Source organism: Lampris incognitus, chromosome 11 (genome assembly GCF_029633865.1).
Source record: "Lampris incognitus isolate fLamInc1 chromosome 11, fLamInc1.hap2, whole genome shotgun sequence".
Classification (NCBI taxonomy): Eukaryota; Metazoa; Chordata; class Actinopteri; order Lampriformes; family Lampridae; genus Lampris; species Lampris incognitus.
The window spans coordinates 11,556,136-11,569,408 of record NC_079221.1 but is presented as its reverse complement, the minus strand read 5'-3'; the positions used below and the strand labels follow the sequence as shown (position 1 = coordinate 11,569,408).

Below are 13,273 nucleotides of genomic sequence, written 5' to 3'. Positions count from 1 at the left end.
GCGCACCTACACACTAACTACGGAAGTATCAACGCCGCACAGCCAGTTTAGCGCGTTTTAGTTTAAATCTGGGTTACAGATTTTCAAGTTGTCTACATCGGATGAGAATGGATTGTGCAGGTTCTGTAACAGTTTCGTAAACGTGTCCGAGCTAATCATGGCAGAAAACCACGTTTCGGGGATGGAGACTTGCGCTGTTTCTGTTCTGAAGCGGGCGGTGGAGCTGGACCACAGCTCTCGATTCCAGGAGTCTCTGGTCTGTTACCAGGAGGGCATCCAGTTACTACTGGATGTATTGAAAGGTGATTCATTCATACACAGAGAACAGAGAGAGAGAGAGAGAGAGAGAGAGAGAGAGAGAGAGAGAGAGAGAGAGAGAGAGAGAGAGAGAGAGAGAGAGAGAGAGAGAGAGAGAGAGAGAGAGAGAGAGAGAGAGAGAGATGTGACATTTTATAAAGGCATCAACTGTTGCAACACTCTTTTTGTGTTATTGTCAATAGCTGTAAAAGATGACTCGAAGAAGGTGCACTACAGGCAGAAGATAAAGGGCTACATGGATAGAGCTGAGCAGATCAAAGTCCATATCAACCAGATGAAAGAAGGTAACCAGTCACCATTGTTATGGGATGGGGGGGGGGGTAATTTTGCTTATGTGCAGTAGTGTGTATTGGTATAATTTTGTTAAAAGAAGGTTGCCCTGCACATTAAGTCTAATAATATGTCTCCCATGATTTGTCCCACTCTATCAGATGGAAAATACCATGAGCAGATGCGAATAGCAGAGGGTGCCACTGGTTACAGCTATGAGGTCCTATTCAAGCCTTACATTAGCAGTGCACTCACAGAGGTTTGGGTGGAAGACCCTTACATACGTCACATCCACCAGGTAGGTTAAGGCATGTTATCTGCTCATCAGAGTACTTACCTAGTAACCAGCTATGTGAATCAAAACTAACTGCAGGGACACCAATATTTGTGGTTGCTGTACTATAAATGCTTTTAACAACTGTTAGATTGACACCTAGACCTCTCTGCCATCCTGACATTCTAACAGCTGCAGTGAATTGGTCCAGGTCTGATAAGAGAGGTGGTGGAATAGCTGCTGTCTTCTCTGATACCTATATCTGCAAGGAAACCCCCCTTGGGAAATACACATCTTTTGAATACCTTGCTTTTTCTATACATTGTAATGCTACAATTGTAATAATTATGGTTTGTCAACAACCAAACTCTAATTATGTCTTTCTTGATGAATTTTCTGAGCTACTGTCCAAGGTTTCCATTAACTACAATTGTTTCATCATCTCAGGTCATTTTAATGTTCATGTTGACAATCAAACAAACTCCAATGTTAGAAACCCAATTAACTTACTGGAGGCATTTGCCCTCACTCAGCATGTTTCTGGACCCACCCACAATAAGGGGCATATTCTGGACTTAGTCTTATCAAAAAGACTTAATATTACTGTACCCTGTGTCATTGATGTTGGTATTTCAGATCACTGTTGTATATATTTTGATGTGTCTGCTTTTCCTGTACAACAGAATAGTACTTGAACAATCAAAAAACATTTCATTGACAATAATACAATGGAAACCTATAAGAAAACTGTAAATGAGTTGTCGTCGTTCATGGCATCACCAACTGAGGATTTTATGAACAACTTCAACTCAAAAATGTGAAATATCTTTGAAAACGTTTACCTGTTAAAACTAAAAACATAGAAAAACAAAAAGAAGCCTCCTGGAGAAATGGAGTAGTTGTTAGGCAGCTTAAGAGAGAGTCTGTTGCCAGGCAGAACGACCATAGAGAAAGACTAAACTTCAGGTTCCCCATGAAATCTACAAGAATAGACTGAATAATTAAAACAAAGAAATTAAACAGGCCAGACAGTCCTCTCTAAAATCATTAATGAAAATATTAACAGTAGTAAAGTGCTCTTTATTGTTGATCGACTTATTGATCCACCGTTTCCAACCCCATCAGAGATGCTGTCTACTGAAAAATATGAGCAATTCGCTACGTTCTTCAATAACAGAATTATTGCCGTTGGACAGAACATTAGTGCCTCAAGATCCAGAAATTAACCTATCTTCCAGTTCTCCAGAAATATCACTGGCACCATGTCTCACTTTGACCCTTTAGTCTAGACCCTAAAAAACTAGACACTGTTGTTGGGCAGCTCAGGTCCTCCACCTGGTGCTTGGATCCTCTCCCTACCACATTTTTTTTAAACTTTTTAATTGCTTAGCGCCTGAGGTATTAGAAATTATTAACTGCTGTCCTCAGTCAGGTATATTTCCTGCAGCACTTAAAACAGCTGTCATTAAACCGCTTCTGTTTTGTGCAGATGGTGGTTTTATACTTATCTGTTGTATTAACTTTTTATTGTCTACCTTGCTTTGTTTTGATTTTATGCTGTCTGATACAGTGCTACTTGTTTTTAATTGTGTTCTGTAAGGTGTCCTTGAGTGCTCTGAAAGGCACCCACAAATAAAATGTATTCTATTATTTATTATTACTTCTGAAGAAGAGCGACCTTGATTTGACAGTTATTGCCAACTATAGGCCCATCTCCAACTTACCATTCCTCTGCAAAATACTTGGAAAAACAGTTTATTCGCCGCTTGATAATTATCTAACATCAAACAAACTTCTAGCCATTTACTCATCTCACATCTTTTGTAACTAGAAAATCAAGCAGTTATGAATGATATAGTTGTAAAGTCACAGGATGTTAAATATGTTAGGTCAACCATCAATGGTTGATGGTAGCAAGTGCTGGTTGACAACACTGCTGCAATACTGGCTCACTAGTCAGCAGCGTAATCCATTCGTCAGTCTGTTTGACTTGTTGAGTGACAACTGATTTTTATGCATGTGGTTAGCCTGGCATGCGCTGAAATGATTAAATCTATTGGAACAGTTAACATGGAAACCCATTCAGCTGTGTTAATGTGCAAAACCTGTGTGCTGTTCAGAGGCTGTGATTCATTCCCACGTGGTAATAATGGAAATGGTAATGTTAGGTGCAGGAAAATAACTGTAGTTTCTGGTGACCATTCCACTGCCGTCGACAGTCCATTATCTGCATATCGACTAAGGTCTGTCGCTGGTCTGCTTAATGTCAATAGTCTCAAACGGCCCATGTCAAATCTTTTTGTAATACACGTGTGAATAAGTTAATCATCGTAAATCACATTTCGGTGGCTTTCGCATACGAAATAGATAGCGATTGTACAGAAAACGGCTTGTAACAGGTGTCTGAAATTCAGATTTGACCAGAAATGTAAAGCACTTTGGGTGGCTGTTGCAGCTAGAAAAGCACTATATAAAATTCAACTTGATTGATTGATTGATGATTCACAACTGTACATATCCCTATGTCCTGATGACCTAGATCCCATACATTCCCTTACTCATTGTATTGACAATATTAATCTACGGATATTAGAGAACTATTAACAATTGAACAAACACAAAACAGAAATACTAATTTTTGGTGCAAAGACTCAGAGACAGAGAATTGCAGCTCATCTCAGCTCTCTGTCTCTGGAGTGCAAAAGCAAAGCTAGAAATCTGGGTGTAATCATAGACGGTGATCTAAATTTTATGAGCCATATCAATCATCTCACAAGATCAGCCTTCTACCATCTTAAAAACATTTCAAAACTAAGGGGCTTTCTATCAAAATCAGACTGTGAGAAATTAATCCATGCATTTATAACAAGTAGACTAGACTACTGTAATGGTCTATTCACCGGCCTCCCAAAATCAGATGTGTGGCAACTACAGCTAATTCAAAATGTGGCAGTGCATGTTCTCACTGGAACTAAAAAGTGTGAACACATTACACCTGTTCTTAGATCTCTGCATTGGCTCCCCGTCAAAACTTGAATGGATTTTTAAAATTCTGGAGCTTTGTATAGAATCACCCCCCCCCCCCATTTGCACTTTTAAGATCGTTTCGATTGGGGGCATCCGGGCGGCGTGGTGGTCTATTCTGTTGCCTACCAACATGGGGATTGCCAGTTTGAATCCCCATGATACCTCCGCTTGTGTGTGTCCTGGTCGCTGCACTAGCACCTCCTCTGGTTGATCGGGGTGCCAGTTTAGGGGGAGGGGGAACTGGGGGGAATAGCATGATCCTCCTATGCACTATGTCCCGCTGGTGAAACTCCTCACTGTCAGGTGAAAAGAAGCGGCTGGCGACTCCACGTGTATCGGAGGGGGCATGTGGTAGTCTGCAGCCCTCCCCGGCTCGGCAGAGCGGGTGAAGCAGCAACCAGGATGGCTCGGAAGAGTGGGGTAATTGGCTGGATACAATTGGAGAGAAAAGGGGTGGGGGTTGTTTTGATTGTATTGTAATTTTAAGTAACGCACACTGTTGCCTGTGTGTGAAATGTGCTATATAAATAAAGTTTGTTGTTGTTGTTCTTGCTGTTGTTTATTTATTCTGATATATCTGATGCCTTCTATTCCTCAGCTGTATAATTTCCTGCGGTTCTGTGAGATTCTCCTGAAAGCCCCCTGCAAGGTGACAAGGATCCACTTGCTCACTTCGCTGGATGAAGTAGGCCATTTTGCTTGCTATTATTGGCATCATTTCCACTTGGGTCCTGTTAAGTGGGATTGGGATACCCTGTTTTATCCCTTTACAAAACCAATAATCTCTGGTAGGATTTCTACTGTTTTCTATTTTTTTCTCACTACTTTCTCCCCTTGTTTGCAGGCAGCCAGTACCCAACAAATCAGTGCACTGGAGGAGATGAAACAAAGTCTGCAGGCTCAGGGAGTGTCTCTGGACCTACAGTACTCCTCCACCATCCATGACAGGGAGATCAGGTACGGCTGCTCTTCAGTAACATTTGAATTAGGTCCCTTGTCGCTCTGTCACTGATGTATATGAAAGATTTGATTTGATTATGCTTTATACACATTTTGGGGGGAAAAAACATATCATGGTAAATTCAACAGCCTTTTTATATCTTCAGATGAAGATATAAGAACACATTTTAGGCAAAGTGTCTTTATGCATGCTATAATAATCCAGGTAAGAAAATCCCAGAAAGGTGAATTAGTTCATCTGGATACAACGTTTAGTGAAAGAAACGTTTCATCACTCACAAGTGACCTCATCAGTCTCAACTGACTGCTGACTGCAGGTATCCCCCAACCCCATAAACAGTATAGTTGCATAACAACCGAAACCAACAATTGATTTCATATGCATGAAATATGAGCTCATGGTTGTGCCTCCCAAGGCGCCGCTCCGGAAGGTTGATGATCTTCTCCTGACATGGATGGCTGCTCCATCTTCCCATCCCCAGAAGTCTGCAACTTTGGTGTCATTCTGGACTTCACCTTCTCATTCCTGTCACACATCCAATCTGTCACCAAATCTGCTTTCTTTCGCCTCAAAAACATCTCCAGACCACTACTCTAACTCCTTGGCAGAGACCCTTATCTATGCCTTCATCACCTCCCATCTGGATTATTGCAATGGAGTCCTGTCTGGGATACCTAGCAAGGCCCTAAACAAGCTTCAGTATGTGCAGAACTCAGTTGCCAGGGTTCTCACCCGCACCAAGCCCTGGCAACACAGCATTCCCACCCTTGTCCATCTTCACTGGCTCCCGGTCAAATCCTGCATTTCCAATAAAATCCTCCTCCTCACCTATAAATCCCTCCATGCCCTTACCCCTCAGTACCTATCAGACCTCCTCAACCCCTATATTCCATCCCGGAATCTGCAGTCCACAGACACAGGCTTGCTTTCCATCCCCCGCACCAACCTGTGGACTTTTGGGGATAGAGCCTTTAGTGTGGCAGCCCTCACCCTTTGGAACGCTATTCCAGCAGAGATCTGCAATGCTGCTTCTTTGGACACTTTTAAAAAACTCCTGAAAACTCACCTGTTCACCAAGGTCTATGGTCTCTAGTCAGTTCTATCTTCCCCGGCAATCTTTGCTATTTTTATTTTCTGTTCTTGGTTTTTTTTTTTTTTTTGCCCCGTGACCCTAATTAGGATAAGCGGTTTGGATAATGGATGGATGGATATTGTTGTTGTTGTTGTTCTTATCTAGTGCAAAGCGTCCTTAGGTTGTTTGAGAGGCGCAATACAAAACTAAGTTGCTGTTGTTATTATTACTCGGCAACATAAATATTTATGAGCCCCTGAAATGAGATCCAGGCAGTGGTTGCAAGAAAAAGGTGATAGATTATCTGAACCGTTTAGAACAGGACAATGCTATTGACATAATTTTGTACCATAGATTATACCGAGGAGAAGCTACACCTAGTCTGTATGGTTTACCTAAGATACATAAACAGGATGAGCCATTATGGCCTGTTGTTTGCATGATTAACTCAGTGACCTATAACATCTCTAAGTTTCTGGCATCTATATTTAACCCATTGGTAGACAGTAATGAACATCACATTCAAAACAATATGGATTTTGTGGATAAGGTGAGGGACATCATTATGGAGAGGGATGAAACAATGGTCTCTTATGATGTTACGTCTCTCTTCACATGCGTTTCTGTTGATGAAGCAGTGGAGGTAGTCCATATGAAATTACAAAACAACCCTACCCTTAGCAATAGGACCACCCTTAACACTGACCAAGTGTGTCTGTTCCTGAAGCTGTGTCTTCAGTCCACGTACTTCACATACAGGGGGCAGTACTATAGACAGAGGCATTGGTGTGCTATGGGTCCCCCAGTCTCACCTGTAGCGGCCAACTTGTATATGGGGGAAGTGGAAAAGAGGGCTCTGGTGTCCTATCCAGGGACACCACCTGGTCGTTGGTTCAGATTCGTGGACGACACCTGGGTTAAAATTAAATCTCAGGATGTAGCACTTTTCACCGACCACATTAACTCTGTGGACAACCACATCAAGTTCACCAGGAAGGATGTGAAACATGACAGGTTAGCCTTCTTAGGCTGTAAAATTGCAATTGGTGATGGGGGACACTTGATTATTGATGTTTATCATAAACCAACACATACTGATCAGTACTTAAGATTTGACTCTCATCATCCACTGGAGCACAAACTAGGAGTCATCCGGATGCTGTACCACCAAGCTGACAATGTCCCCACCGACACAGCAGCCGAGGAAGGGGAGAAATCCCACATTAAACAGGCCCTGGTTAAGTGTGGTTATCCTAACTGGGCATTTGCCAAAGCCAGGAAGACGCCCAAACAATGCAGCAGCTGATCGAAGAGAAGAGAAGGACAACAGCTGCCTAAGCGTAAACCAGTGGTGATTCTGTATGTGGCGGAAGTGTCGTAACTGTTGAGATGCATATTTTCAAAACACCACGCCTCAGTTGCTTTCAAGCTCCAAAACATACTGCACCAGAAATCGGTCCAACTCAAGGATCAGGTCCCCTGGCATAAACAGAACAATATAGTGTAGAGGATTGCCGTGACTTGTACATTGGGGAAACCAAAAAGACGCTGGCCAAGAGGATGGCCCAACACAGGAGAGCTAACACGTCAGGCCAGGACTCCACAGTCTACACCATCTACAGGCCAGTGGCCAGTCTTTCAAGGAAGAGGATGTACACATCCTTGATAGGGAGGAATGCTGGTATGAAAGGGAAGTCAAAGAGGCCATCTATGTGATGAGGAAACGACCATCCCTGAACCAAGGGGGGGCTTAAGAGTACATCTTGCTGTGATTGCAAACATTCCCAAATCCTCTGTGAATAGTACACATGGCCATTGAAACTCTAGTTAATGTTCATGGCCATATTTGCATATGAAACCAATCGTTGTTTTCGGTCATTATGCCACTGTATTGTTTAGTCAGTTGAGACTGACGAGGTCACTTATGCCCCTTTTCCAACCACATGGTACCGGCTCGGCTCGACTCGACTCGCAGAGTGTCGTTTTCCATTACCGTAACACTACCCCCTCAGTGTAGCTGGTCTGCATTGATTTTTGTAAAGCGCTCTGAGTGGCTGTTGCGTCTAGAAAAGCACTATAAAAAATGCAACTTGATTTATTGATTGATTGATTGATTGATTGATTGATTGATTGATTGATTGATTGACTGATTGATTGATTGATTGATTGACTGATTGATTTTGGTACCCGCTCCGGTTTTTTTGGAACCTTGATAAAGGTGGTACCGGAAAGTGGTAACAGTTACCAAAAATGCCAGTACTTTCCAGTAATGGAAAACGAAAAAGTTGAGTGGAGTTGAGTTGAGCCGGTACCATGTAGTGGAAAAGGGGCTTTAGATTAGTGATGAAACGTTTCTCCCACTAAATGTTGTGTCCAGATGAGCTGATTCAACTTTCTGTGACTATAGGCGAAGATCATAAAATGACTCATAACCTTAAGATTTTATCATGTGTTTTTCACATTTCTGTCAGCATTCGGCGAAAACTTTTTTTTCTTTTTCAAATGCCAGGCAACTCCTTTTGGAATGAAACTCATCATAAAATGTATATTGTTTGATTGCCACAAGTTTTATCATAATAGCAATGTATTGACTTCATCTTTAATTTGAAACTCATGTGCATGTCAGTAACCTGAACCTGTTAACATGTTCTAGATTTGATAACGGTTGGATCATCAAGATTGGAAGAGGGCTTGATTATTTCAAGAAACCCAAGGTAAGGTGACGCGTTTCAGACAAGAATCAGTGATTCATTCCTCTGTTGTCTGTGATTCAGAGAATGTTTTAGCTACTAGCAGGCCTATGGGCACACGCTGATGAAGGAGTGGATGTAAGGAAATGTCCATTCTGTCCTACAGGGCCGCTTCTCCATTGGATATTGTGACTATGACCTGAGACAATGCCACGAGACCACAGTAGACATTTTTCACACTAAACACACAAAGTCACTATGAAATCTAATGAATCCTCATTTTCTGTCTTAATCGCAGGACTCCCTATAAACGCCACCTTACTCTCCCATTTGTGCTTTTTATTCTTAGTGCCTTGACAATGTACCGATTTTCCAATATGATAACTACTTACATTTACAGTAAATGTTGGGGGGAATTTTTAATAAAGTATGACTTTTTAAATATACATTTGACCAATATCATGAGCAGATGTTTATTAGAATTATTCATGATGTACATTCTGACATTCTCTGAATTTGTTGCTTAGTTTTTATTATCATTATTATTATTTTTATTATTGTAAAACTGCAGTCAGGATTCTCACTAGAAAGCACTGGAAGCCATATGTCGCCCTCTTGTGGCAATAAAGTTTTTTACGTGACCATTAAACCTGTCCTAAATGTTTTGCTATGGCTTGTCAATGTTTTTTATTTATTTTAACAATTTGTCACATCGATTTAATCTGTTGTCCTTTACTTTACGTTTTATTCAGGATTATGCAGGTCGAATGAAGTTATTTATTACAAAAAAGACCCACTGGACCAGGTTTGAAATTTGGCCTGGATGTCTTCCACCGTCTATATGATCAGGATATCTACACAACAGTATGTCAGGGGAAGTTATCCTTTTATTTCTTTTGCAGACTGGTGGGTTGTTGTTTTGAGTCATCCAACAGTATTAAACGTTATTCCAAGTTGTATAAAGTTTTTGTGTCTAATGTCACAGTGAAAATTACCCCTTCCCTTATTTATGTCAACTGATCAACTAACCCTGTTTTGTTATTGTAATTGTAATTTAAATTCTGAAAATCTGTTACTTGCTTACTTCATGATGTACTAAACACAGCCCCCTAAAGGGTTAAAACTCCCCTTTATCTGAATAGACGGTAACTTATTCCGAGAAAAATAGCTCAACAATAAAAGTGACTGTCTCACTTCCGAAAACCAGAGGAGCAAACCGGTGCCAAAGTGCAAATCAGACAAATTCATGGATTTACTGGAAAGGTGTGACATATAATGTAAGTGCCATGCTTCCTATGTTTATTCCTGTATTATAAATGCTAAAGCTATTGCTCAAAGATGTTTTCGTCTTTGTGCTCGTAAATGGTAATGGTTTCATGGAGTTGTGGTTTAATGAATGACCAGATGTTAATCATAACCATGTTTAAAGGTTGCAATGATAAGATCAAGACTTGTTCTGTTTCTGATGAATCAGGGCAGCTGCTGATCTGTTGTGACGGGCTGAGTGTGGGTTTCATGGAAAAAATATTTGTCTGAATGAACGGAGACCTGCGTGAGTTCAGAGAGGGTGCTGATCGGATTATCTATCTATTCGGCCTTAATCTCAATATGCATAGTCCTCATCCGGGCTCTTACAGGAAGAAATTATAATCCATCAGAAAAACCACATGAACTACAAATGATCATCAGACACTCAGAATGATTTCTCGTCTTCTGGTTATACCTTGTTATTCATAGATATAGCTGACAAAAAGTTTGTCAGCTCCATGTTGTCCTTCATATGTAGACTAGACAGCATTATCAACAGTGCAGCCCAACAAAAATACTCTTTTCCACTCTCGTATTTTTTAATAAACAGTTTGCTAATGTAAAGTGATTTAAAATATTAGAACTGCTGTTGTTGTGTAAACATGACTAAAGCCCCTCAAGCAACTCTACTCCTGGCTGTCAGCTAGTGAAACCATTTCAGAAAACCAGCCTGTTTCCTGTAATAAATTATATCATCAAATACTCTGGTTTGATTAGAGAGCCAATGAATTATCAATCAGTCTCAGTTGGCCTGTTTTGGAATAGTTGCCTAGCAACATCATGCAGGAGCTAGCTAGCTAGCATTAAGGCGCTAGCTAGCTATCAATAAAGAATCCTGTGAATTCAACCTGCTGAGAATTGTCTGTGTTCAGAAAATAAAACAGTTATAACAAATCAAAGGATACTTCTGGGGATTAAAAAATGACTCTCCTAACATTAATATTACACAATAAAATTTGTCTGAATTAAAATCATTGGACTGGATCTTTAACTAGGTGGGAGCATTAGATATTACTGGATCTCAGTCATACAGGTTATGTCACTTCAGTCTGTGATGGAAACATCCCAGGTGCCAATGCTGATTTATGTTATATCCTATTGGAAGAGATAGGAAATGATTTATGTGATGATGGACATATGGCATAAACCATCCAAATACAAGAGTATGGACACAGAGGTACACTCCCTTCTCCTCCTCCTCCACCTCTTGCCATTTTATTTAAAGTCAGTAGGCTTGTTAATCCTTTCCCTCTTCCTTCCCAAATGGATATTCTGAAAGTTAGAGTCATTCCCAGTACAAACTTTAACTTTTACAGTTTGCATAATCTTCATGCTTGGGGAGCTGATTTCTCCTAAAAGTCAGGGGACTTTGTTTGCGCACTAGTTAGATCATGCATACAAAAGTATCAGTCCAGTGACATGTGGAAATGTAAATACCAACCCATCTATCTACTCTGTCACGATAACAGCAGTCATGTTATATTTTCTTAAATGTTAGAGAGCATCAGGCTTTTTTTTTGTCTCCAACGATCTGTTCAAATGATTTCAATCAGAAACAGCCCTCAAAGTCACCAATGACCTCCTCCTCTCCTCAGGCTCGGGCCACCTCAGCATTCTCATCCTCCTCGACCTCGCTGCAACTTTCGATACATTCAACCACACCATTCTCTCCTGCCTTAAATCATCCCCCAACATCACCAGTACTGCCCTCTCCTGGGTAAAGTAATATCTTACAAACAGACAACAGTTCATCAACATCAACAACTGCACCTCTTTCACTGCACCTCTGTCCCAAGGCACCCCCCAGGGTTCGGTGCTTGGTTCTCTCCTGTTCATCATTTAGATGCTCCCCCTTGGTAACATCATACGTTGTCAGATCTCTACTTTCACTGCTACGCTGATGACATCCAGCTCTACATCTCCACTAAATTCATCACCATTTCAACTTACCCGTCTAACCGACTGTGATAAATCTGACATGATCATCAATGGTCCAGAATCCCTTACCAAAACAACTCACAACTTCTGTCTCACTATCGATAATTCCACTCTGTCTCCCTCCCCACACATCCGCAGCCTCAGAATCATATTCGACTGCAACCTCTCCTTTGAACGCCACGTCAATCAAATCACCAGAACTGCATTTTTCCACCTAAAAAACATAGCTCGTCTCTGCCCATCACTCTCCTTCTCTGCTGCCGAAACTTTGATCCATGCCTTCATCACATCCACAATTGACTACTGCAACAGTATTCTCTACGGAACAGCATCCAAAGTCCTAAACAAACTCCAGTACATCCAGAACTCTGCTTCTCGCCGGCTCACCCACTCCTATTCCCATGGCCACATCACACCTGTCCTCCAGAACCTCCAGTGGGTCCCTGTCCCACAATGGATCCAATTCAATGTCCTTATCCTCACTCACAAAGCCCTCAATAACCAGACCCTCTCCTACCTCACCGGCCTGTTCCACTACCATACTCCTTTCTGCAGCCTTCACTCCTCTGATGCCAACCTCCTGTCTCCACCACACAGGACCAAGCACCGGACCTGGGGCGACAGAGCCTTCTCCATAGCTGCCCCCTCCCTCTGGTACCCTCTCCCCAAACACATCAGAGACTGCACCGATCTGTTCATGTTCAAATCATTAATCAAAACTCACCTTTTTAGAATTGCTTTTAATGTGTAATTATTGTTGTGTGTTACATGTTTTTGGTGTGATGCTTTTATGTTTATTTTAGCTTATGTAAAGCGTTTTTGTATACCTTGAAAAGTGCTCTGTAAATAAAATGTATTGTTATTATCATTTTTATTGTTATTATTATTATTATTATTATCATTATTATTATTATATACGAGGAAGAATGCAATGTGTTCTCAATAGAATAAGTTCAAGTCTTCCGAAGCGTCCAGGTGGCGTGGCGGTCTATTCTGTTGTCTACCAACACGGGGGTCACCAGTTCAAATCCCCGTGTTACCTCCGGCTTGGTCGGGCGTCCCTACAGACACAATTGGCCGTGTCTGCGGGCGGGAAGTCGAATGTGGGTATGTATCTTGGTCGCTGCACTAGCGCCTCCTCTGGTCAGTCGGGGGGGGCGGGGGAATAGCGTGATCCTCCCACGCGCTACGTCCCCCTGGCGAAACTCCTCACTGTCAGGTGAAAAGAAGCGGCGGGCGACTCCACATGTATCGGAGGAGACACGTGATCGAGGGATGGCAGAGGGGGTGTAACAGTGACCGGGACAGCTTGGAAGAGTGGGGTAATTGGCCCGATACAATTGGGGAGCAAACGGGGGGGGGCCCAAAAAAGATCAGGGGGGGGCCCCCTCAAAAAGTTCAGGTCTTCTACTTGA

The 13,273-nt window shown here is 41.8% G+C and overlaps 1 protein-coding gene across 1 annotated transcript; it reads left to right on the top strand.

The window, feature by feature from the left end:
- The first annotated feature begins 35 nt into the window (after positions 1 to 35).
- On the top strand, positions 36 to 9,716 carry mitd1 (MIT, microtubule interacting and transport, domain containing 1). Its single transcript, XM_056289964.1, has 7 exons — positions 36 to 302; positions 501 to 602; positions 750 to 886; positions 4,488 to 4,574; positions 4,734 to 4,846; positions 8,576 to 8,636; positions 8,779 to 9,716. The coding sequence occupies exons 1-7, from the start codon at positions 158 to 160 to the stop codon at positions 8,872 to 8,874; spliced, it is 741 nt and encodes a 246-aa protein (XP_056145939.1). The 5' UTR covers positions 36 to 157; the 3' UTR covers positions 8,875 to 9,716.
- Positions 9,717 to 13,273: the final 3,557 nt, after the last annotated feature.